The 25,362-nt window shown below is 38.0% G+C and overlaps 1 protein-coding gene and 1 long non-coding RNA gene across 2 annotated transcripts in view; one reads left to right on the top strand and one right to left on the bottom strand.

The window, feature by feature from the left end:
• Positions 1-25,362, top strand: part of LOC107716778 (partitioning defective 3 homolog B-like) — a 335,521-nt gene that overhangs the window by 201,583 nt on the left and 108,576 nt on the right. The window contains exons 17-18 of the mRNA XM_016523332.1: positions 17,266-17,475; positions 21,338-21,563. Coding sequence (XP_016378818.1) covers positions 17,266-17,475; positions 21,338-21,563 — 436 coding nt within the window. The remainder of the gene's footprint in view (positions 1-17,265; positions 17,476-21,337; positions 21,564-25,362) is intronic.
• The window catches only part of LOC107716780 (uncharacterized), a 25,877-nt gene continuing 22,010 nt past the window's right edge, over positions 21,496-25,362 (bottom strand). Inside the window, exon 3 of the long non-coding RNA XR_001637253.1 lies at positions 21,496-21,558. This is a non-coding gene — a long non-coding RNA (uncharacterized LOC107716780). The remainder of the gene's footprint in view (positions 21,559-25,362) is intronic.

The following is a 25,362-nucleotide window of genomic DNA, read 5'->3' as shown; positions in this document are numbered from 1 at the left end:
TTCTGGAGAAGCATTATTCATTGACCTATTTTGTATTGTTTTACCCCTCTCTGTGGAATCAGAATTAGATTTGTAATGCAGGAAAACAACCATTATCTACATTCTGTTTTAGGAATTGAATTGAAAAACAGGAAATAATTGTTCATAAGAGATGGACATTGTGCAATGTACAACTGGTTTGTTGTGTGTGTATCATTAGCAGGACATAAATGTCGTTCAGATCTCAGTCATAATGCATATGTTTTGCTCATTTTATACACTTTGGTTAGACAACACACCATCTTTATTTTCACTTTCACATGTTATTTGTATGTATTTGCTAAGGCAGTACATTTTGTCAATGGCTTGGCTTTTATTTCTGCTGTTATCCTCGGTAACTCCATCCACTAAAATTTCATTGGCCTAGAATCACACTTGGCGTAACTCGTCCCACACAGTTTGTGCTACGGACATGAATGATACTTAAACCCAAAAATGTACATTCTGTCATTTACTCACCCTCATGACATTTTTCTAAATTTCTTCCATTATGTTTCACTGAAAAAATAAAATCATACCGTTGTGATTGGTCGATGATAAATTAGCCTAACCAGTCTTTTTGACCATAAAGTCTTACGCCATATATAGAAATCAGAATATCATAAAGATTTAGAGATGGGCCAGTTATTAACTACCTTTTAGCTTTTTCAACATAGCCACTGTTATTGAACTGAATTGAATCAACATTGAACTGACTTGACCTGAAAATACACTTTTGCCTTGAATTGAATTGAACTCATTTCATAATTGATGAACTTTTTAACATTCACAGTTGAACTGAATTGAAACATTGAACTAAACTGATATGAATAATCACACTATTGTCTTCTGTAGAGCTGAATTCATTTAATTATGGTTTCATTTTATAACAGCAACACTGATGCTTTCCTTTTTATTAATGAGAAGCTGCTTTGAAACCATCTGTATTGTAAAAAGCGCTGTATAAATAAATATGACTTGACATATCTTATTCATTTTATTCACTATGAATTTATTCTAACTGTATCTTAATGCTTCTGCAACAATGCAATTTTTCATGCCAATTAAGCTTATTTGTCTCTGAGAGACAGAAACATTTCACTCATAAATTGAGTTTGGGTGAAAACTCAAGTTATGTGGAACGTGACATTGGATTCTCTAAGCTGATTGGCTAAAACTCCCTGCACATCATTGTAGTCAGGACAAAGGATAAGCCAATTTTTCCACACAATAGCACATTGTTTCAAACCCAGAATCGCTGGTACCAGCCAACACACACAACATCTTCAACTTATATTTGCTGCTGAGTCAATAAGCTTTCACACATTTGAAACAGACAATTATGAAATAATTATCCCTCCACCCCTTTCTGATTGTTTTGCCACAATTTGCTTTTGTTCTTCTTGTAAATCCTTTCCTTTCGCTCAATGCATCCAAATCTCTGAGCGCATCTAGCATGTGCAGTTTGTGTTTGTCTTTATGTCTGTTTGTTTGTGTATCTGCATAAGCAGTTGTTAAGCTAGCTTTTTTTAAGCTTGTGCAATCTATCATCACATGACGGATCACAGCCCGCTGAGAGACGTATTTGGCTTTCTATCTCTCGTCTGCTGGGAAAAATTGACCTCATGAAAAATGAATAGGATTATTTAAAAGAGATTGCAATGTAATGAAAACCTATTACTGTGTGCTAGGCCGCTGCTAGCTCGCCGGCGTTTGCCACTCTCCCTTCAAATCCTTTTTCTGTGGATTACCCGTGCCTCTGCCACTATCGCTTGCCTCAGTTTAACATCATATTATATTTGTCACAGGGCCCAAACCCCTATAGCCCAGCTCTCAATAATTACTGTAAATCTCTGCCAATTTCCTGCCCCTGTATTTGTATTTGGATGTGTACACAAGTCACTTCTGGGGTAGCAGGGTTGGAACAGAAACTATTCGGCTAATGTAAACCATACAGGCTCTCCTAAGCCAGCATGTCTTTTTCTCTCCCTCTTTTAGTGATTTGGGTGGATTTTTAGGGTGTTGGAGTTTCATTTATGATTTATTTGTCATGTAATGTTGGTTCTGAATGTGTGGAGTTTTATGTTAGCACTATAGCTGGCCGCATGCAGCGGCAGTGCGCACAGCGCTGATGCTAGATTGACTGCACAGATATCTGTATTGGCTTTAAATGGGGATTGTGGTTAGAACTTGAGAGCAAAAGTTATTAGCAACAGGACAGTACAGACGCTCTCTCTCTGCCTTTCTGCCCTGTGGTAATACTTGAAATGAATAGCATGCCCTGTGGTTGTGTGGTTTTACTTTGTTTACAAGTGTGTGGAAAAAAGAGAGTGCAGTGCTTTTTTCTCCTGATGTAAGCAATATTCACTCCCTCCAGGTGTGCAGAAAGAGCATATGCTGCCCATACGCATGTACACGTATGCATAAAGCCCCCACACACATACAGAGATTACACCCTTGCATCTTTGGTGTACCCCAGCAGTAGCAGTAGAGATTTTATTTAATTTAATTTAGTTAAATTTTTGTATATTTTTGTTTTGCTTGTTTTATGTAGTTTTTTATTGTTTAATTATTTATTTAATTTGTATTGTTTTTTATTTTGTTTTGTTTTGTTTCTTTTCGTTTTTGTTTTGTTTTATTTTGTTTTGTTTTGTCAGACATTTTTGTTTTGTTTTGTTTTGTTTTGTCAGATATTCAACAGTAACGTCATAAATGTTGTAAATCATTTTGTTCCAGTAATAAATAGAACTGTTCAGAACAAGATCTCAGTTGCCAACCCTAATTAGCACTAGCAATTAAAATGTAACCCAAGTGAGGAGGCCTTACTTAATCCCAGAGTGCATCTGTCTCCCTCCATGGTAGATGAAAGCAGCATGTATGCTTTGTCAGAAGTCAGGTAATGAATGCACTCTCGCTTGCTTTGGATCAGTGCGGACTCACACACTCATGCCCACAGCTGTGTCCGGTCTGACTCCAGTGCCCTGCTGATAGACTTGTTCCGTTGTGCTTGTGTCTGATGGATTGGCCCCTGCCGTGTAGACCCCTGTAAGAGAGCATACAGGCCATATGGGTCTGGAAAGCTGTGAGAGTGTTGTGCATAGGAGGAGACCAAAGGGTTTCATACGTAATATCTTGATATTATTAATATTATTATTAGTATCCACCATGTGTACTGCCTGAAGCTTGGTGTGAATGATGGTAAAACACCACAAACACTGCCTCTCCTTTAAAGAAAATCCATTACAGTCTTTGTCCAGGAGGTCTCACTGACATAGTGAAACCTAATGCAAACCAGTGAAAGATGTGGTTTAACCTGTAGTTTATTCTAGTGTACTGTTTAATGGATGTTAGATTCTGGCCTACACTGAAGAAAAAAAAAAAGATCCTGCGTTTCATTTGTAAGGCAAGTAACACATTGAATTAAACATGAAATTTTGAAGTAGAAAGAGTGAAATAGTACTTTCTTGTAAAATTAATTCCACTGATCTTTGTATTATTTACAACTCCGTAAAATAGGGTTTATAGGAATTTTTTTGCATGCCTTTTTTTTTTTTAAATAATCTTTTATATTATATATTTTAATTGTTTTCACATTACTCCTTTGTATGTGTGTATTGCTAAGGCTTTCTCAGGACCAAGTGAACCTTTCTAAGCAGCTTTATTTGGTCTCATAGTCTTATCTATGAGTGAGTCTTATGCCCAAAAATGCTTTCTATGTAGGCAACTTACTAGATTTTGAGGCAGCCCAGTGAGTGGAACAAAAACATGTGTGTGGCCCATGAGACGATGGAACATGTTTCCACCAGATGCTCTCTACGTCCCAATGCCTACTCCCTTCATCCCTCAGTGCTCCCCTCCACACCCTCCCACTCTTCCTCCATAGTGTGACCCTCAGTTCAGTTACAGTGAAATGAGTGAGATGATATTGGGCCAGGGGTCTTTCCGCTCTCATCTTTCTTTCTCACTCTATCCTCATTCATTCTATACTTTTGGAGAGCATCGCTCTCATATGGGACTCCCACAGAGAACACATGTGACCTCTGACCTGTTGAGGAGTTATAAGCTGTGTTCCATTCAAAGTCGGATATGGGACATTCCTACTTGATATCTCCAGCTTCCGACCATTAAACGTTTCATCGTCTGAATTGTGCAAGATGACACAAAGCAGAAAAGCAATGCTAGCATTTGTTTTGCAGGTGTGCAATTATCCGTGGAGATGGAGTGGGAGTGGGAGTTTTTGCACCGATTTCATTGTTTACAGTTTTAATTCCTTTTGAAATCTGCTAAAGAAAACAGTGTACTGTTTGAATGCTCAATACTGAAATTGAAGAAAATAACCCATTAAGAAATTAATTGAAGAACTGAAGAAAATAACTAATTTTAATAGAGGGACCGTTAGTATTTAGTAAAACTCTGCTTAGAGAAGAGAGCTACAGCTACAGGCTCACACTAATGGCAATTCCCTTCACCGTCCGCGTTTTGACTTCTTTCACTATTGAAAGTTAATGTTAAATAGAGAGAAGAAAATGACACATTTGTTTAAATGTTAACTTCTAGCGTATTCTTAATCTTGGACCTCATTTTTGATGCACAATTTGAAGCACCAAAAGCAGCCCACACTCTCCAAGTTCTCTGTAATTGAAAAATATGCATTTCTTTCATTCATTCATAGGGTTGCAGTAACGTAGTTATTTTAGTTCAAATTTGTAAGTTTTCATTTTTGGGTGAACTATCCCATTAAGCTTCTGACAACTCTTTCCATCTTTATATAAAACGTGCAAGTTGAAAAGTTTCAGTAGGAATAGTTTGCAAGGTCGTGGGTATAAACTAGACTGTAAAAGCAGACTAGTGAGTAGATGAGTTTTATCTGTTTGGTGTGATGGCGTTTAATGTCTCCAACAACCTTCCATTTAGCAACTGCCTTTCTCAAGATACGTAAAATCACAAATGGGGTATTACTGATGTATTTTATGCTGTAGTAAAATACGTGAAAAAGTGTCTTTAGGAAGTACACGCAAAGGGTTATATTTTTTGTCATTTACATCATATTGGTGCTAGATGATGAAAAGTTTTAAAGGTGTCATAGAATGGAAAACTGTATTTACCTTGGCATAGTTGAATAATAAGCGTTCTGTCTATGGAAATGACATACTGTGAGCCTCAAACACCATTGTTTCCTCCTTCTTATGTAAATCTTGTGCGTGCAAAAGACTACTGAAAAAGAGGCAAATCCCAACATAACACCAACTGTGACGTTACAGTCAGGATCATTAATGTTTACGCCCCCAACATTTGCATAACGTATACCAGCCCATGTTCTAGACCAGTGATCCTCAAATCTGGCTCGCGAGATCCACTTTCCTGCAGAGTTTAGCTCTAACCCTAATCAAACACACCTGAGTTTGCTTATCAATGTCTTCAGGATCATTAGAAAATCACAGCTATGTTTGTTTGATTAGGGTTGGAGCTAAACTCTGCAGGAAAGTGGATCTCGTGAGCCAGATTTGAGGATCACTGTTCTAGACCAACCGGACCTGCACAGCCGAATCATCGATGCCGTGTTGCCAGATATTGCTATTAAAACAAACAAAAACCGATAAATAAATAAAAATAAACCTAAATTATTTCAGATCTTTTGCAATTAAGATAAGATAAAGATATCGCTGACCCTAAACTGCAACGTCCTACTTTATTAACTTTCTGAAAAGTCAAAATAGTGGAAAAGACAAGTCCAAAAACGCTTATAACAGCTGGATCTGGCAACACAGAGGCTGTGTCCACGCCCTCACTCACAACTCTCTCTCAAGCCTCGTTCACGCCACCAGCGTCTCGCAGCGATCATGCTCATACCACGGACGCTAAACATTCTTGCAAAACCTCTCAAATCTGTATCTTCGTCTGATACAGGCTCAAACATATAAGGTTGGATGCCTAATCCCTCCATCGTTCACGCCGGACAGTAGAGATCTGTTTGCTGTGTGAGCTACTGAAATGAGCTGCGCTGTGAAACAGCCAATCAGAGCAGAGCTCAACATTATTATTCATGACCCTTCCAAATGAAAGTCTGACAGTTATCAGTGTTGAGCACATATTGTAAGTTTAACCCTGCCTGGTTTACATGTTTGAAAATGATTAAGTTGAAAACATTAGAAATTTAGAAAAGTAATCAAAAAGTAATCAAATGTAATCAGTTACATTACTTTAATAAAGTAATTGAAAAGTTACACTACTTATTACATTTTAAGTAGGGTAACTTGTAATCTGTAACCTATTACATTTCCAAAGTAACCTTCCCAACACTGCAAATAAGGTAATAACAGACCATTTCATTCTAGGGACAAATCCTAGGGTTGTAAATGGACATGTAAAACCGTTTCTGGATAATTTTTGCCCTTACCTAAGCCACATACCTTCTGTATCAGAGAACATTTTAAAATATTGTATCAATGCATTCTATGGCACCTTTAAAATGACTTGAATAGAGTACATGTAGAATACAGCACGTCTTTATGGTCAAGTCAGATTTTGGCCCGAGCTTGCAAATAGGATGTCTGAGATCAAGTAATATTTTTTTACACTTTTCCAAGTAGTAGGTTGTAAATTCAGACTTTACAAGTTGAACTGAACACAGCAATAGGGCTTACATGCCTGTTGAATATGTCACCATGGACCACAGTGGCCTTTTCAGATTTAGTTTTTTGTGTTCTTTAGGTTCTTTGCCATCCATGTGTGTGTGTGTGTGTGTGTCTGTGCTTTTGTCTTGTGGTGTGAGGCAGTGAATATTGACTGTCTTTTGGCATGTGCAATTTTTTTCTGTAGGGAGACTGTAGTAAAAAAGGGATTGGTAATACGTTTAATAAACCAATCCATTTTGTGGATGTTTAACTGATGCCCAGACTAATGTTTATTGACAAGATGTGAAGGCTTTGCTGACTAGGTGGGTTTGGTAAAGCCTGGCTCTGGGAAAAGGCCCCAATGTCAGCGGTGTGTATCAAAGTAATATCCAGCACCTGCTCAAGGCAACACTAAACAGAATTTTTGCGCCTGCGAGTTTGACTCCTCATCCATCTCTGTCTAAAGAGCTTAGGGCTAAACCACTCAAACTCCCCACTCATCCAGACCCTCGCTGAGACATGGAAGGTCACAGACTGCACCAGTCAGAAACCAGTGAAAATACGATTCTCCTCTCTCCAAACTAAAGCTATCGATTTTTGCCTCTAATATCTAGTATTTTATGTCCCTGTTTTGCAGAATTATTCTTATCGAACAGTTGCCCTTGTAATCTGATCATCTTCAGATGTGTGAAATGCCACTAGTGTCAAACAGGCCTGAGTGAGCGTGTCAGACAGACAATAGAAATTGAAACAACATGTCAGAGATCTCGCTGACTGAATGTGCTTTCCCTTTCTGCTAATGAGCCACATACTGTACCCAGAAACTGCTGTCATACTTAAATAACACAGGATGTCGTGCCAGACCTCCTGCTTTTATAATTCAAGTTCGATAAATATGATACATTCAGTGACAAACAAAGTAAATACTGGTTGCAACCGAGCGGCAACCTCCCGCTCTCTCTCGTGAAGCCAACAAGGAAGTGACTTAAACTGTAATTCGTCAACTGGCCGCTAGAGGTCCCATAGACTCCCATAGACTCCCCATGTTAAAATGCCCAACTTTACAGCAGAAAAAAACATGTTTACAGCCTGGTTCAAAAAATTATTTTGGTCTATATAGCTAATTTTGCCCTTCATGACAACTGTGAGGGGGGTGAATTTTTTTATAACTCATCCGTTTAAATTATATTAAGCCTTAAAATTCTGCATAATTAAGGGCGTGGCCACTTGAGTGACAGGTGGATTGCCGCTGCTGTCACCACCGTCGAGCTAGGTGGACGTGGTTTCAGCAGCCAGCTCCCGCCTCTTTGCCCATTTTCGATTATCCGGGAGTGACGCGCTGCCAAGATGGCGACGGCCCGCTCCGCCTACTTTAGGCTTCAAAACGCTCGTCGAAAGTCTACGGGTTACGTCACGGACACTACGTCCATGTTTTTATACAGTCTATGGTTGCAACTTGTCTGTAACTTTGGGAAAACTCTACACTGAGAGGAGCAACAGGATTGGACGAATTGTTTCTCTTAACTGTGATTGGGCAGTATTTATGCAGCTGTCAGTGTGTCTAGCTGCATTTTAGAGGTTTGTCGTAAATCTTTTACCATCAAACAGCTTGTTTTATTATCTTAGCAAAGTCAAAATCGCTGACAAAACCCGAGCAGGGAGCTCGCAGATGCGTTTCCTTGCTTTTGTTTTTCTTTGCAGATCCAGACAGAGGAAAAACACTGGATATCTGTCTGAGGTTTTAACCGTTATGCCAAGAACATAAACAGAAACAGACCAGGAAATTTAGTGGAATTAAATTGGCAAGAATGAAAGCTTGATGTCATCATTTGTATTCAGATGGAGGAGATGTCAACATTTCAGATGTTGTCTGTGCTGCAGTGTGATTTTCTTTGTTTTTTGCTAAGTATATAAGAACAGTGCTTCTCCAGTTGGCCATGACTAAAACAGATTTTGCCAATAAGGTATCTTATAATTACAATAAAAGTCCTGAGCATTCTAATCACATTATAGTCAGGCTGAATACAGTGTCAAGTCCACCTTTGAATGGTTCAAGAAAAACAAAATTAAAAATTTGTATTTACTCAGGTTATCTTTGTGTAATATTAAAATTTGTTTGATGATCTGAATCTTTTAAGTGTGACAAATATGCAAACAATTAAAAAAACAGGAAGGGGGCAAAAACTTTTTCACACCACTGTATATGTTATAAATCTAAAGATATATTTATACATCCAAACATAAAGTTAACGAATATGTCCTGAATATGAATAAATATTTATAAATCCTAAATAAATGTTATAAAGCAGAATATGAATCCTATCTAAATCTGAGTATATATTTAAAGTTCCTAAAAATTACTAAAATGGTTTTAAATCTGTCTTTTACTAAATACACAATATAAACCTTGGATATAAAATAGATAATGAGTTTTAATGATTGATTTTAAAGACTTAAATAAAACTTCAAAATATGTACAGTAAACTAATTCGGTTAGGCTGGTTAGGTGTAATATTGCCATAGTCTGATTCTTGAAGGACAAAAACAGTGGAGAAGCACTGTATTATGTAAATGTTTTTTTAGTGCATGTGTGCTGAACAGGCACTTTCAAACTGTGTGTGTTTGTGTCTCCTTACCTCCAGCACCTCTAAATGTTCAAAGACTGAGTCAGGAGATTTCTCTCGCTCTTTCTCTCTCTCTCTCTCTCTCTCTCACACCTCACACATACACACACACACACACACACACACACATACATACACACACACACACACACACGGAGAAACAGACGGGCAGGTGTGTTGATTGAGAGACAGATAAATGCTTACTGTCTAAAACAAAGATCTCTCTCTCTCTCTCTCTCTCTCTCTTTGGCTCTCATTGAGTGGTTTCCCTCTCTCAATATATCACTCAGTCAGGAGCTGGGATGCTTTCCAGAACCTCCTCTTTAACAAACATCAGGCTTTTACATCTCTCTGTTTCTCTCCAGGCAGTCATATGCTTTCAGAGCAGATCTTCTCTGTCTGTGTGTGTTTGCAGCTTGTTTCATATATTGTCACACAATACTCTTCTGTCCCTCATTGCATTTAAGCTGGATGACCATGAAATCAAAACTGACCATTTTTATTTTTCGTGAAATGTTGCATTGCATGGACTATAAGGTTGTCCAGTGGCCAGATGAGTTTCAATCCCTGCTTTCCAGCACCCTGTCACTCGTGTGAAATGATTGCAACAATTAGCATCCAATCAATTCCCAATAGACAAGTTTCAGAAAATACTCAAATCATTAGCCTTGAGCAGATGTGGCAAAAGTGCATTTTGTACCCTGTTTGTGCATAAGTCCTCTGAAGTTTGGCTGTGGTGAGCACGACTGTGCTGCTTATTGTCTGATGCGTCTCTTGTGTGATTTTGACTTTGAAAACATACAAGTCGCTGCCAAGCTCTGGCCTGTTGAGAGCCCTGATGCCACACTGTTCTCTCTCTCTCTGTCTCATTCACGTGTTCCCGCACACTAATCTCTGTACACGATTGAGAGGGAGTTTGTTGTTGATTCAAGTTGAAAGCTGCCATATTTCACTGATTGGAATTGATAGATTAATTTGCGCTGTAGAAATCCATCTGTTTGTTTCTCTGTGTGTGCTAGTGCATTTCCCTAGGTGTACTTGGATGAATTTAGACACGTCCAAATAAATTATGAAGTCACCTCTTCTGGTGTAACTTTTATTCGCTCATCTTTGTTAGTCTCAGTGGATTGCAAAGGTGCTGCAGTGTTTTGTGTTCATATGATTGTTCAGTTATGTTTGCAGCAGACTGTGACTGAAAAGATCAGAAATAGACCAAGCGCTTGCAGCAACAATTTGTTACTGTTAGTCAGAGACCAAAACTTCAGTTTGAATCTGAATGTGTGGTGAATCATTAATTAATCACATCTTTATAGTCGCAAGCTAAGATTTTGTATTCAGTGCACTGGAGTGCTCATCTAATTTTAATTGTTGTTTTTGGTGGTTATTTTCAGTGGTTGTCAACTTGACTAAATGTCCAAAATATTCAAAGGCTCCATGACTTCTTTTGTTTGTGATTACTAGATTTTTTTTTTTTAAGAAAAACTGTACACTATCGTTAAAACATTTGGGAGCAGTAAGATTTTTTTTTTTTCATTTTTGCAAGATATTTCTCAAACTCACCAAGACTGCATTTATTTGATCAAAAATAAAATAAAAAGAGTAATATTATGAAATATTATTGCTATTTAAAATATTTTCTTTTAATATTTAATTTATTCCTGTGATGGAAATTTTCAGCAACCATTACTACAGTCTTCCGTGTCACATGATCCTTTAGAGTTCATTGTAATATGCTGATTTGCTGCTCAAGCAACATGTCTTATTATTATCATTTTCTCATTTTCTATTTTATCTTTTTGCACTTTTTCAGGATTCTTTTTGATGAAAAGAAAAGAAAAAACAGCATTTGAAATTTTGAAATTACAATTTATATATTTTATGTGTGTAGAAGGTGTATAGTATTTAAAATGTATATAGAATATGTTATAGTTATTAATGTCCTTGCTGAATAAAAGAGTTCATTTCTTAAAAAAAAAAAACACTAACCTTAAACTGAATGGTACTGCATATTCATTACAAAAGTATACATGTAAATTGAAATTTTCTTAATTTGTGACTTTTCCAGCTCTGGAAATTATACCTTTTATATTCAGTTTTTTCAAGACCTTCAAGAGGTTAATTAAAATAAGAAATATCTTGATTTGTAGGTATTTTGGCCTATTTTAATGCCTGTTTTGTCTTATTTTAAATCATTTTAAGTCATCTTGTGGCCCTCTTGGAAGTTTTCCAAGACCCCTATTGGGCCCCAGGCCCCTGGTTGAGAAGCACTGATCTAGAGTGCTGTCATATGTGTTCCCCCACTTGTACTTCTGTTCGTGACGCGTTCAGTCAGCTCAGCTCACGGTCACAGATCTGTGGGGCCTGACACTCACGCTCACACATTCAAAACCAGCCCTGCCTACAGTGATCGGGCTCATAATGAGTTTCTGATTGATCGATACAATCTTTATTACATCAAAATAAGATGAAAGCTCTGGCTGGGAGGGTTTCTCTGTCTTGTGCTGGTATGAGGGCGAGCTTTAATGGTGTGTGCTGGTTACTAGTGCAAGTGACCATCCATCACCCTGCACTCAAAGTGACAGACCCCTCCACCCACAGCCATCAGTCTCTGAAAGCCAGCGACCCCTGCTACACCCCCTTACACACGCTAACCCAATAAAGGTGAACTGTAATTATGAGATGCCTTTTAAAAGTCTGCCGTAGGCAATTATCAAAGCCATACATCTCCTTCTGCGAAATATCATAATAGCGCAGGATTACAGGTTTTTAATACCTGCGCTGTGGTGATGGATGCCAGACGGGCCGGCAGAGAACAGGTTTACTGTGTGTGAAGGATGTCACAGAGTGTCTGAACTGTTACTGGCGTATGTGTCTCTATCCTCTCTTCCTGCCTGAATACACCATCGAGTTTGATTGACAGACTCAGGGACATGAGGTATGTAGGAGTATAACTTGCAGAAAGCTGCTTCCTGAACCCTGCACTTATGAACCCCGAGAGTAAGTGTTTCTGAGTGTGACAGGAGAATACAAGTGACGCTGAGACAGCTGACCTTTCCGATTATACGCTCCACATTTCTCTTCTCCTAACTTCCACCACAGGAGATTAATCTTTGGCGTGACAGACTCCAAATGGCCCTCTCTTTACAGTGTCTGTTAAACGGGATTTGAAATAAAGTTAGTTAAAGTTATAAAGTCATCTTGGTATGGACTGTTACCAGCAATACCACATACTTTTGAGACTGTAGTATGACAGTCCTCTGGTACTTTGATATTCTACAGTGTTATAATATTTGTCTTATACTGATATCTAAATGCTAAAATCTATATTTTGAGATTTTTATTTCAAAATATAGTGCCTTAGTGCCTCACCACCTACGGTTCATTCATTCATTCATTCATTCATTCATTTATGATGGATGGATGGATGGGTCAATCTCCATCATTCTTAGCTAACTTGATGCTAAAATTACATTGACTTTTATGCACTGACAAAAAAAAAATCAGCTTTATAATGATTTAATTCATATGCATTCTATGAAATTATTATTATTATAATTTTTTTTTTAATTGATTTTATTTATTTATTTATTTTAATCCAAACTGTTAGATGATATTATTTAATTGTTGGCTATCAATTAAAAAAATAAATTAAAGTGGCCTCTAAAGATTCTAAACAACTGGTATATAAAATTGAGAATTTTAAGAGATTTTTTAAAATAGTTATAATATACAATATTATAAAATGTATTAGTTATTAATTTAAATAATTTTCCCCCTTTTTTGTCTCTTAAAAATATTACTCCAAACAGCATGCAGCAAGTCGTATACTTTCATGCACTGTACATTTGACAACAGGCTATTATTTGTGATCTAGTAGGATACTAAATGAATTGTTAATTGGGATGTAGCTCTAGCCTCTATTTTTGTTTCCTGTGAGAAGATGAATTTAAAGTCCACACTCACATCTGACTTCTCCTTAAATCAGGTGACGACTACAATTAATAGCCCCTCCCCTTTTTCAATATGTATGTGTGTCTGATTAAAGCACGCTAGTATCCCGAGACACACATTTAGACTCTCATCTTCAAGCCAAAAGTGTTTTGGAGACCTCCAGAGAGCAGGCCTCTCAAAAGCTGCTTAATTTCATCAGCAGGCCGTGGGACAGAAGTAATTACGTTTGTGACACGAACTGTGCTCGTATAGAGAACATTTCAGTCACGCTGGCTGGTACATCAGTGGCCTGCTATTTATAAACCTTCTCTCACACAAATCCAGCCCTGCAATGAGCTGCAGCAGACGCTCCATACTGCTGTTAATGAACATTTCCCTATGATCCACCACCACCATGTGCTTGAAGTCCAATTTAAGAGTGGTTTGCTTTGGTCGTTTCTGGTGAAATTTCAGGATGAGACCTTGATGAGTTAAACTTGCTTTTTCAAACTAATACTTAAACCACAAATGTCAGATGTTTTCAGGGCTGTGGCCCAGTACTTAGTGCTCATTTTCAAACTTAAAGGGGTACTCCACCCAAAAATGAAAATTATCTCATCATTTACTCACGCTCATGCCATCCCAGATTTGTATCGCTTTTTTTTTTCTTCAGAAGAACATAAAGATTTTTTGAAAGAAAAAAAAATGTTTTTTAAGATTTTTTCATCTCTGAGAGTCCATATAATGCAAGAGTATGGGACCTCCAAAGTTAACACTTTAAAAACACACAAAGTGAACACAATGCTAATCCATACAACCCATGTGATGAATCAATGTTTTATCAAAAATACTAATATTTTTAAACTATTTTTAAACATCATTTCTGGCCAACTGTCACACATGTGCTAATAAGTTTAAACTTGATGTGAAAGTCAGCACGTTGTGAAGCATGATGTAAGTGCGTTCTAAAGCTAACATGAGAAGTTACATAACATAACACATATCAGGATTTACAATGTGCTGACGTTAACGTCAATCGTGGACTCATATGACAGTTGGCTGAAAGCGATAGTTTATTGTAATTTCTAAAGTGCCATTCTTCAGCTAGAAGACTAACACACTGTGACAATGTAATGTACATGAATTGGTTATATACCAAATCAGCAGATTAGAATGATTTCTGAAGGATCATGTGACACTGAAGACTGGAGTAATGGCTGCAGAAAATTCAGCTTTGCCTTCCCAGGAATAAATTACATTTTAAAATACATTCAAATTGAAAATTGAACAGTATTACTGTTTTTACTTTATTTTTGATCAAATAAATTCAGCCTTGGTGAGCATTAGATACTACTTTCAAAAGCGTTAAATACATTTACATTTACATTTATGCACTACAATACATTAGTGCATAAATAATTAAGACATCTATACAATTTTTGAATAAATTTATTTATTTATTTATTTTTTACATTGCTCTTGCTCTTTGTATCTGCCTACTCAAAATCAGCATGTCACATACATATGCACATTGTCATCCTTTGAACTTCCATGAACTTTCATTTCTTGTCAAACTTCAAGGTGTGGCATCTGTTGTGATGCTATATAAAGACCCTCTCTTCCAGCTGTGTCCTCATCTCCGTTCACCCTCCCTGTCTCTCAGCGCTCTCTCTTTCTCTCTCTGTACCACATCCCAAATTACATGTGCATAAATTTCTCTCGTGTCATAATCCTGAGAGCAGAAAGTGTGCAGCTGGGCCGGGCTGGGCTCATCTCGTCTGGCCTTCTCTGGTAGTTTGGAGGCCACACAGATTAAACGACTGATCCCACTTCCACTTTCATTTAAATGACCATTAGCCAAACAAAAAAAGGGGCCGGTGCCGGCAGCAGGCCAGGCTGATTGGAATTCCAGTGAGGCGCACCACCTGTCGATACGATGATTTCCTGATTCATGAATGCATTCTGGGAGCTGCAGCGCTTTAGCTAATGATTGTGGGTGAAGGAGTTGTTTGGAGAAGGGTGGGGTCGACCAATGCGAGGATGGAGGTATGCAGAGATGGAAAGGATGGAGATAAAGAGAGAGAGAGATGGTGCTTCTGATTGATTGAGAAACGAGTCCCGGGATTGAGCTCTCATCCATCATTCCCTGTGGAGGCGCATGTTTAAAAAGTCATTTTCATTAGAGGAGAGAGAGTGTTTACAATTTCACACACACTCACATACATGCTCAGTCTTATAAAGATCCACCTTTGGCACTTCAAACATTATTAACGTTTTGCTTTGTCTTCTTCCCAGAATGCATTTGGAAATGCTCCAGTGGTCTCTATTGACCCACCATCTTTGATTAGCACAGAAACAAATGAGCGAGTTTTTCATAAAGCGCTGATGCTAGAATTAAGTTTCCTAATACCAGTGATTGCTAGGCAGCAAAAGATAGATTTAAAGTTGAAGTTTAGGTTAATGTCTTTGTTTTTGCACAAATTACAAATAAATGCAAAAAAGAAAAAAGAAATGTAGTATGCAGACAGTATGAATAACATTCTTTCAATACAAGTTCAAGAAATATTCCAGGTTCAGAAGTCAACAGCATTTGTGGCAAAATGTTGATTAACTTTTTAAGTTTAGCCACAAAACATAAAATGCATGTGTTAACACATGTAGAAAAATCACTCACTTATATTTTCAGTGTAATATTATATCCAGTTTTATAATGCCATGAATGCTAAAACCCTACAACGACTGTAAAAATCAAATAATATACACATTTTTACAGCTGAGTTTAGTGTTTATGAGTATATACTGAAAGAACATTAAATCCTCCAAAAATCGACTTTATTTATTTAAGTCTGTTTTTGTGGCAATAATATTATGCCACAAATGCTGACAGTTTTGATTAACTTATTAGTATAAGTATATTGCTTCAATGAGAGATGTTCAAACTTAAAGGGATAGTTCATCCCAAAATTTAAATTCTGTCATTAATTACTCACCCGCATGTCATTTCAAACCCAGAAGACCTCCGTTCATCTTCGCAGATATTTTTGATGTGATCAGAGAGCTCTCTGACCCTGCATAGACAGCAACACAACTGCAATGTTCCCAGAATTCCCAGACCTAGAATTTCCCCAGAAGAACGCGCACAAAAAGTATTCTCATAGCTTCGCAAAATTGAATTTGAGCCACTGATGTCGCATGGACTGTTTTACCGATGTCCTTACTACGTTTCTGGACTTGGGAACATTTCAGTTGCATTGCTGTCTATGCAGGGTCAGAGAGCTCTCAGATTTCATCAAAAATATCTTAATTTGTGTAATACAACATACAATTGTCTTAATGTACTTAGATTAACTGGGGAAGTATGGTTATATCTATTAGTTACATTTTTTTAACCTATTCACCTGTAGTGTCTTGCCTTAAAGGCTTAGTTTACCCAAAAATGAAAATTCTGTCATTAATTACTCACCCGCATGTCATTTCAAACCCAGAAGACCTCCGTTCATCTTCGCAGATATTTTTGATGTGATCAGAGAGCTCTCTGACCCTGCATAGACAGCAACACAACTGCAATGTTCCCAGAATTCCCAGACCTAGAATTTCCCCAGAAGAACGCGCACAAAAAGTATTCTCATAGCTTCGCAAAATTGAATTTGAGCCACTGATGTCGCATGGACTGTTTTACCGATGTCCTTACTACGTTTCTGGACTTGGGAACATTTCAGTTGCATTGCTGTCTATGCAGGGTCAGAGAGCTCTCAGATTTCATCAAAAATATCTTAATTTGTGTTCCGAAGATAAACTAAGGTCTTACAGGTTTGGAGCGACATGAGGGTGAGTAATTAATGACAGAATTTTCCTTTTGGGGGTGAACTATCCCTTTAAATCATAAATTTCTTAATTTTACATTTACAAAAAACAAAAATATCACATTGATTGAAATGATCTAAAAACAAACTTCAAATGGAGTCTGTATGTTTAATTTTATTTGAATTAACTGCAAAAATGTGTGGAGAAGATGTTTGGCAAGCACTGTAATAAAGTGTCATTATGTGGTTTTATTTTTCCTCTTTGTCCTTTCTCAGTGAGTGGAGGGGTGGAGTTGGGACCCACGCTAGGCCTGAAAAAGTCCAGTTCTCTAGAGAGTCTTCAGACTGCCATGACAGAGGCCAAGAGGAATGAGCTGCTGCCCTTCCATAGGCCCCGCCCACACATGGTAAGAGGGCGTGGCTGCAACGAGAGCTTCCGGGCAGCAATCGACAAATCATACGACGGCCCACCAGAGGAGGATGATGGTGAGCACCCACAATAACATGATTTAATGCAATGTGTAATTTTTGTAATAGAAAGAAATATGAAATAACTATAAAAAAGTAAGTTGTGGCCCCTTTAAAGAAATTGGTAGTTGCTATATTCCGCATATCACTTTGATTCCTATAGACTCCCGTAAGTTTACATCAGTATTTGTAGTTATTGTGGATGCGTGTGAGTGAAGTCAGTGACTGCTGAGGGAGAGTAATTGAGAGTAAAGTGTTTGGCTTTGTCCCTGTCATGTGCTTCCTCTTCCCACACACCAGCCTAATTGGCTCTTCCGTGAGACGACAGACTACAGACATATGGCGAAAGAAGGAGAGAGTGTGAGAGAGGAGAGGGGTTGTTCATTATGGTCAGTGCGAACAGATACAGCACAGCTGAAGACTTAAAGATCCCGTCTCATACACACACACATCCCAAAGCAGTATCTAACTTCCCTATTCCTGGAGATCAAGATAAAACCAGAGCTCGTCATTGTAAGCTTTTCCCTGAAATTTTAAACTGAGATGTGGTTCAATAGTGCAACTCAGGATGACCAAGTGATGAGTTCGTAGCTTCAAAACAAACTCATTAACACAAATTATCAGGTTATTTACTCACTTGCTCAACGACGTGTGATTACATCTGCTGTTTACCTCGACGTGGAGATGCCACACACACATCTTACGGTCAAGAAAACAGCGGCAGCTTATTACTAATTACTGAGAACAGTAATTAGGCACACAGCGTTCCTCTCACTTCTCATTACCGTCTCTGTTGTGGGATGATATTCTGCCTGTGTTCAGAGGAAAGAGTTTAAACATCACATTCTAACAAGCCACTCTGTGTATGTGGGGGAGAGGGGGAGAGAGAAAGATTATATGCTTAAAATACGTTTGTTTATCAATCTATTCATGCATACCCTTGTGAAAGAGAAGCATACATTTAAAAAGAGTGCTATAAAGGAAAAATATATACTTAAAAAAAAAAATACTGAATGTATCACTTTGATTCCTATAGACAAGTTTGTTAAGAAATCATGAAAGTCATGAATTCAGTTGCATTTTGTTTCGTTATATTATCTAGAGTTTTTCCCCCCTAATTTTTTAGCATTTGAAATAAAATTCAATGCACATTCAATGCAATTAAGCACACTTATTTTTCGCTAGGGTATGTTTTTTTTTTTCTTTTCTTTTTTTGTCCTTGCGCCCTTATATGATAATGTTGGAGCTGATTTTAACAGCTTAGATTAGAATCTTTATTTATGGTGGAGTTTGTTTATGTGACTTTCACACAGTGCCACTATTGAATGGCATGAACCATTGGCTTATTACAGGAACAAATCCCTCTGGAGCAACCTGGGGTCAAGTGCCCTGCTCAAGGGCACAATAGTGATATTCTCAGTCAGCACATCCAGTGACAGCCCACAGTACATTCCAATGTATATTGTATACAAAATAGCAAGAGATGACTGAAAATTGCCAGTTACAGTCTGATTGGTTGCTACACAACTTCAGGAGCCAAAGTAATTAGATCAGTCTACCAAGAAACAGTCTGCTAGAAAATGTTGTGCTGCTTAAATTTTCAGTTTTGAGGAAGAGCTAGATATGCCAAAGTTTGCAAGGTTTATAGGATCAGATATTTAGAAAATATTTCAAATAGATACTAAATTATATATTCATGGTCAGAATCAAACATTCTGCTTTTATTTTATATCAGTGTGTTAAACACAGTCGAGTATGACAGTCTTGAAAAAAATGAAAGCACAATCAAATTAGGCCAAAATATATAGATAGAACCTGTAACTTCCAGTTGCAAGCCTTGAGCCTTTACCACTACACCACCACCCCAAGGAGAAAATTAAGAGGATGCATTCTTCTCACATAAAGAAGAAACCATATACATATCAAAGGCCATACATCAGTGAGGATGATAAACAGAGAGGCATTTAAGGAAGGGATTTATTTCCCTTTGAAATGGTTTCCATTATTTCACTTTGAGCTCACAGCAGTGTCATTATAGCTTTATTATGTAAGGCTTTCAGAGCATAGGTACTGCTCTCTAAGTCCTCAAGCCCTGCTCTTTTAAAACGTTTTCATATTGAGACGTGAGCATGATGAGAAATATCTCCCCTTTTTTCTTTATCCTTTCTCACCATTTTTTTTCTCTGGCGTTCGGCATTGTGTTCAGCGGATTGATATTTACAATAAGCCTTTGCGCTGGTCCGAACAAAAGAGTTTTCAGATGCATATTAGAGAAGTGGGAGCTAGAGCAGGCCTTTGAGGTTCCTCTGTGTCTCTGAATAATAGGGCGGCTGTACAGTCATTACCGAGCCACCCGCTTCAATGCTAGCTTAAACAGCGTATCGGCATTTGTTTGTGTAGAAATCAGGCCATGGGGAAACGGATGCTGCTGTTGGCCTTGGACTAAGCCTTCGGAAGAACCGACTTGTCCTCCAACCCGATAGTTGAAGTTTGTGTAGGCGAGGCTCAGAGAGAGTTTTGCATGCTTTTCTTTTTGTTTTATTTTGTTTATCTCTGTCATTCAAGATGGAACTGGTTCAGAGTCGTATTGAATGTAATGTGTTCTGTATCACCAGCTAACCAAAGCAAGGGGAGTTTATTTTTCAAGACTTTCCTGTTCCTCAGTGGAGGTTAATCTCATGTGATATTATATACAGTATATATATATATATATACATATATATATATATATATATATATATGATGTTTGTTTTGTTTTTTAAATAATTTTCTTTAGGATTTACATAACTAAATTTAAATCGGGCCCTATGGAAGTTTGCTGAGGCCCCCTGGTTGGGAAATACTTTTAAATAATACTAAAACAGAAAATGGTGGTAAAATATTTCATTTTTTAATTTTATTTAACATATTTGATTGTAGTTGTAAAGTAATTGTAAATGTAGTTTTCACAATTCTGTGTACCATTTGTCAATGCATGTCTATATATTGGTCACCCTACTTTCTACACATCAATATCGGCCATTGAAAACCGTATTGGTCGACCACTATTTGCAAGCTTTCGGGTTACAAGCCCAGATCTCTCTTGTCTCTTCCCTCACTAATTTCTTTGTCTTTTCCCTTGTCATATTTTGGCCTGTAAGATACAACTAGCCATCAATAAATCGCAGTGTACAGGGCTGTCGGGACCTTCCCCTGAGCTACAAGTGGAGGGTTAGTAGGATGGGCGCTGTGAGGCTTATGAAAGACTGATGCTTTTTCGCACGTCTCCTCATCTCTCTTTTAACACGCTCTCTGAGGCAGCCTGGTAAACGTACATCTGCTCCCAGCACCGCCGCTACATCTGACAAACCTCAGAGCGCAGACACATAATGCAGCCGCGATTGATCGCCACACACACAGTGCCCCACAGTGGATAGCCAGTAACAGATGGTTATGTCAGCAGGTTCCTCAGTTACCCAAGCCTCTTTTTTCACTTTTTCTATCCATATCTGTCCTCGTCCTCTTCCTCCCCCTCTCTCTATCCAGTTATCCGCATCCCTTCTTTCTGTTTCCTTCTGATTATGATAATGAGAGCAACTTTTTGATGCTCCAGGGCAGATTAGCTGAAAAAATATCTCAGAAGAGATCTTTTATATTTCCACGAGTCTAACTGAGATATAGGCCATACTAGGACTAGGCAGTTTTGAATGTAAATACTGTGTGAATATAGAAATTTGTGAAACCAGTTGAGGTTTTGCTGTGCTATTTATAATGTAGTAGATATATTTGTGCAGTTTATGTTATATAAACACAAGAAGAAATGTGTAATGTATATAATTTTAGTTATGCTAGACCACTGTATATTCATCACATTTTATGTTTGCTTGTCGTATTGGAACAGATGAGGGGTCGGACCAGAGCTCTGGACGAGATACTCCAGCCAGCGGCTCCTCCAGACAAGGTGCAGGAGACAATGAGGAGAACAAGAAAGACAAGAAGAAGAAGACCAAAGGCAAGAAGAAAGATAAGTTGAAAAGCAAAGGAAAGGAAAAAGAGAAGAAGAAATCAGAGGAGGTTGGTGATGAGCTGGATAAGAAGACCAAGAAGAAAGGATTCGGGTTGCTAAGGCAAGACCCCAGTTTTTTGTGTTTGTATTTCCTTTTGTCCGTCCCTCTCCTCTTCTTTCTTTGTTGTTTTGTGTCTCTCTTAAAGGGACAGTTCACCGGAAAATGAATTTACTCAAAAAATAGTTTTCTCGCCCTTATGTTTTTCCAAACCCGTATGACTTTCTTTCTTCTATGGAACATAAAAGATGTTGTTTTGAAATACGTTCTGTTCACCCTTTTTTCATGCAAATACAATGAATGGAAACAGAAGCTTTTAAGCTTCAAAAAGGCACAAAAGCAGCATAAAAATATAATGAAAGATGTCCATTTGACTGGTACACTATATTTTAAAGTCATTCAATATTTTATTTTTGTAAATAGACCAAAAGGTTGTTATTCACTCATTATCTTTCCAGTGAGCTGTTAATTGTTGCAACTGGATTGAGTCAGTTTGGTGAATGAGCACTTCAATTTTATAAATCTTATCAACTGATTCAAGAGATCAGACCTAAAAGAGCTAATTATTCCAGAATCTTATATTGCTACTTCTGTCATGGGCTCTAATAAAACCTAGGATAAATATCAGTAAATAACAACTTTCAAAATTTTGAATAACAACATTTATTTTATGGTGTTTTTGAGTCTTGTTTGAAACTTGAAAGCTCCGGTCCCTGTTCATTGTAATTTAATTCAAAGAGTGATTATTGTGCATTCCACTGAAGAAAGAAGCTAGGTTTGGAACGATGTGAGGGTGAGTAAATGATTTTAATTTTCATATGAAGGCTGGTTTGATTAACAGATTCTCCCACACATGTAAAGGTCATGATGGATGACTGTTGATTTGACACACATGCTAAACTGCAGCGATGGGTCGTTGGTCGGTCACATGTTGTGAGACGGAATTTTGGCCCGAGCTGCTGTTGGGACGCTCGGTTGGCTCATACTCACGGTTGAAAATGTTCCGTCCCGCTTGCGTGTGTGTAACTGACTTCGACCGCTGGTAAACAGAGCAGTCAGCCCCAGCTCCATATGGCACGCCGTCTCAGCGTCACAGCGCTCAATCTCCCCCGTCTTCACACCGCGCCAGTGCCAGGCCTAATTTGCATCACGGTGGGCACCTGTGCCAACCCCTGCCCATCTGCCCGTCGATCGGCCAGAACTGGCTCCGGCACCGGCACCATCAAGACCAGGCGGCTCCATCACAGTGGAGGATGACCCGCATGAGTGATTCTACAAATCAGAGCATGGACGCCCCGGCAGGCTCCACCTAACGGGCAATTAGCTCTATAATTGTTTTCATTTGGATGACTGCCGGGAAAACTGAAAGGCACACCATGCTGTTACAGCAACACGTGGAATATTCCAGCAGAGAGAGAGAAACGGAAACAGCGGAGTGAGGAAAACAGCCGGGAAACTTGATTCAGCTGGTGTCTTTCTCAAGGTGAACCGTTTTGACTCATCAGGAAATGCGGGCTACTATACGGCTCTTGCTTCTGTTAATCCGACTCGGTCTGACTCGGCCTGATCCCACTGTTTTTCCTCTTCCGTGTGTCTGCCGAGAGTCTGCCAGTGCGCCCACTGCGGCCAGCTCTCCTCCCGCGCCCATGCAATCATTCTAATGTGCACCGTTGTTCTGAGGAGATAAGCGTTTATGTGTTGGCTTGTCAGCGGTTGATGGGGTGAGGGATGTAAAGGTTATTGAATACCACCGTAGTTTTATTTATTTATATTTGGCAGGCAGCAGGGATTAGAGATGTGGGTTCGAGAGCTGTGCGGTGACTCTGCTCGCCACAGAATGTGACACAGCACTTCGCTCACAACTGACGTAACCCAGAATCTTTTGTCGTGAGATTGCCCTGTCACCCTGAGCAGGCCAAATATCCACGGATTAAATGGACTGAAAATGTTTAAAATTCTCCATGTCAACTTTTTGAAGGTCCAGGGAATGTGAACACTCTTGCATAGCTGGGGTAACTGATGAGTCCTTGCTTAACATGACCTTTATTGTAAGCTTGTGCATCTACATAAACCCACCCATATCCCTTTATTCTTTGGGACTGTCAGGGAGTTAACTTGAAGGCCTGTTCATACATTACCAGTTAAAAGTTTGGAATTAAGATTGATTTATTCATTTCTTTATGTATAGGGTAATATTAACAAACAAACAAACAAAAAAAGAAATTAATGCTCACTTTTATTCAACAAGGATGCAGTAAATTAATCAAAATAGTAAAGATTAAAGATATTTTGAATGTTGAAAATAATTTCTATTTTTTTTTTTTTTTTACTTCATATTCATCAAAGAATCCTGAAAAAAAAAATTATAATCTCCTATAATCTAAAGACTGGAGTAATGGCTGCTGAAAATTAAGGAATAAATTAAATGTGAAAGATATAACAATAGAAAATAGTTCTTTTAATTTGTAATATTTCACAATATTACTGTACAAAATTATTTTTACTGTATTTTGATCACATATTAGCATAACTTTTGGCACTTTTTTGAATTTTATTTATTTTTTTTGGTCACAACATAATTTTAAAAAGAAACAAAGCATCCCCATCGACTATAGATATTCACGTCCAAACAAATTCCCTTTAAGACAAGTCAGGTTACTCTGTTGCAATTTTGGTAACACCCCCAGGAAGTTACCAATTTTGGAAGATGAACTAGAAAGCACCTTGAGACAGTTGTCTCATTTAAACATTGTCCTGAATCAGCTGATTCAGGATGAATAAGCTATAAATGAATTGTTTTCCCAAGAGAATAATCTCTACCAATTGGGCATTTGTGTTGTGGCCTCCTCTTTTTGTGTTATTTTAGTTGGTTTAACTCTAGGCTACATAGTTCATTTTGATATTGTGCTTTAAGTGGCCTGCTCTTGATAATGTTGAGGGTTTCTCACCTTTTTTCACCTTTTTTTTTCTTTTTATCCCTTCACATATTCCTCTCATGTGTCCTCATATATATATATATTTTTAACTGCAAACAGGGACTGAAGCATCTCAAGCATTCTGTAGATCGATAGAAAAATATTGACTGCCCTTTTCAATTAGCATTATGTGTGTTTGGGATGTCTGACCTCAAAGGTTAAGAGCAGGTGAAGTACAGACTAGCTGAGACGCCCCTTGAGAAACATGGCCTCTAACCCCACCGACTGTAAATCTGTGTTTCCAAGTGCTTAAAATGTCTCTCATTGAAGAAACAGTCTTCATTTAGAGCTTTTAAAGGGATTTAAACCTTTATGTTCTTACAGGCATGTTTGCTGTTAATTTACGAACTCCAAAATGAACCAAAGACTGTTTGGAATGAATAAAATGCGCAATTTTCATTTTTGGCCGAACTATTCCTGTAATTCAGGAGAGGCTGAGGGGAGGTATTTCAGTCTGAATTTACCATCAAATGAAGATTTGTTCAACTGAATGTCAGCTATCTTGTTGTAAAGTGAGCCAGTATGGCTACAGACACCATTCGGGTTCTCTGATACTGAACACAAATCTCTTATTTGAGGTCAGAAACCCTAGAAATTGTCACTGTCTAGATTAAATATTTCTTTTCTGACTCAGTTTCCTCCTCTGTTTTCCATCTCAATGTTATATGCAGTGTTGGGAAGGTTACTTTGGAAATGTAATAGGTTACAGATTACAAGTTACCCTATTTAAAATGTAATAGTAGTGTAACTTTTTCAATTACTTTATTAAAGTAATGTAACTGATTACTTTTGTTTACTTTTTGATTACTTTTATACATTTCTAATGAATGTTTATTTGCAACTGTTAATAATGTTCAAACACCTACACCATGCAGGGTTAACCTTAC

Source organism: Sinocyclocheilus rhinocerous, unplaced genomic scaffold (assembly GCF_001515625.1).
Source record: "Sinocyclocheilus rhinocerous isolate Xijiao unplaced genomic scaffold, SAMN03320098_v1.1 scaffold1441, whole genome shotgun sequence".
Lineage (NCBI taxonomy): Eukaryota > Metazoa > Chordata > Actinopteri > Cypriniformes > Cyprinidae > Sinocyclocheilus > Sinocyclocheilus rhinocerous.
The sequence above is the reverse complement of the archived record's forward strand: the minus strand, read 5'-3'. Positions and strand labels throughout refer to the sequence as shown.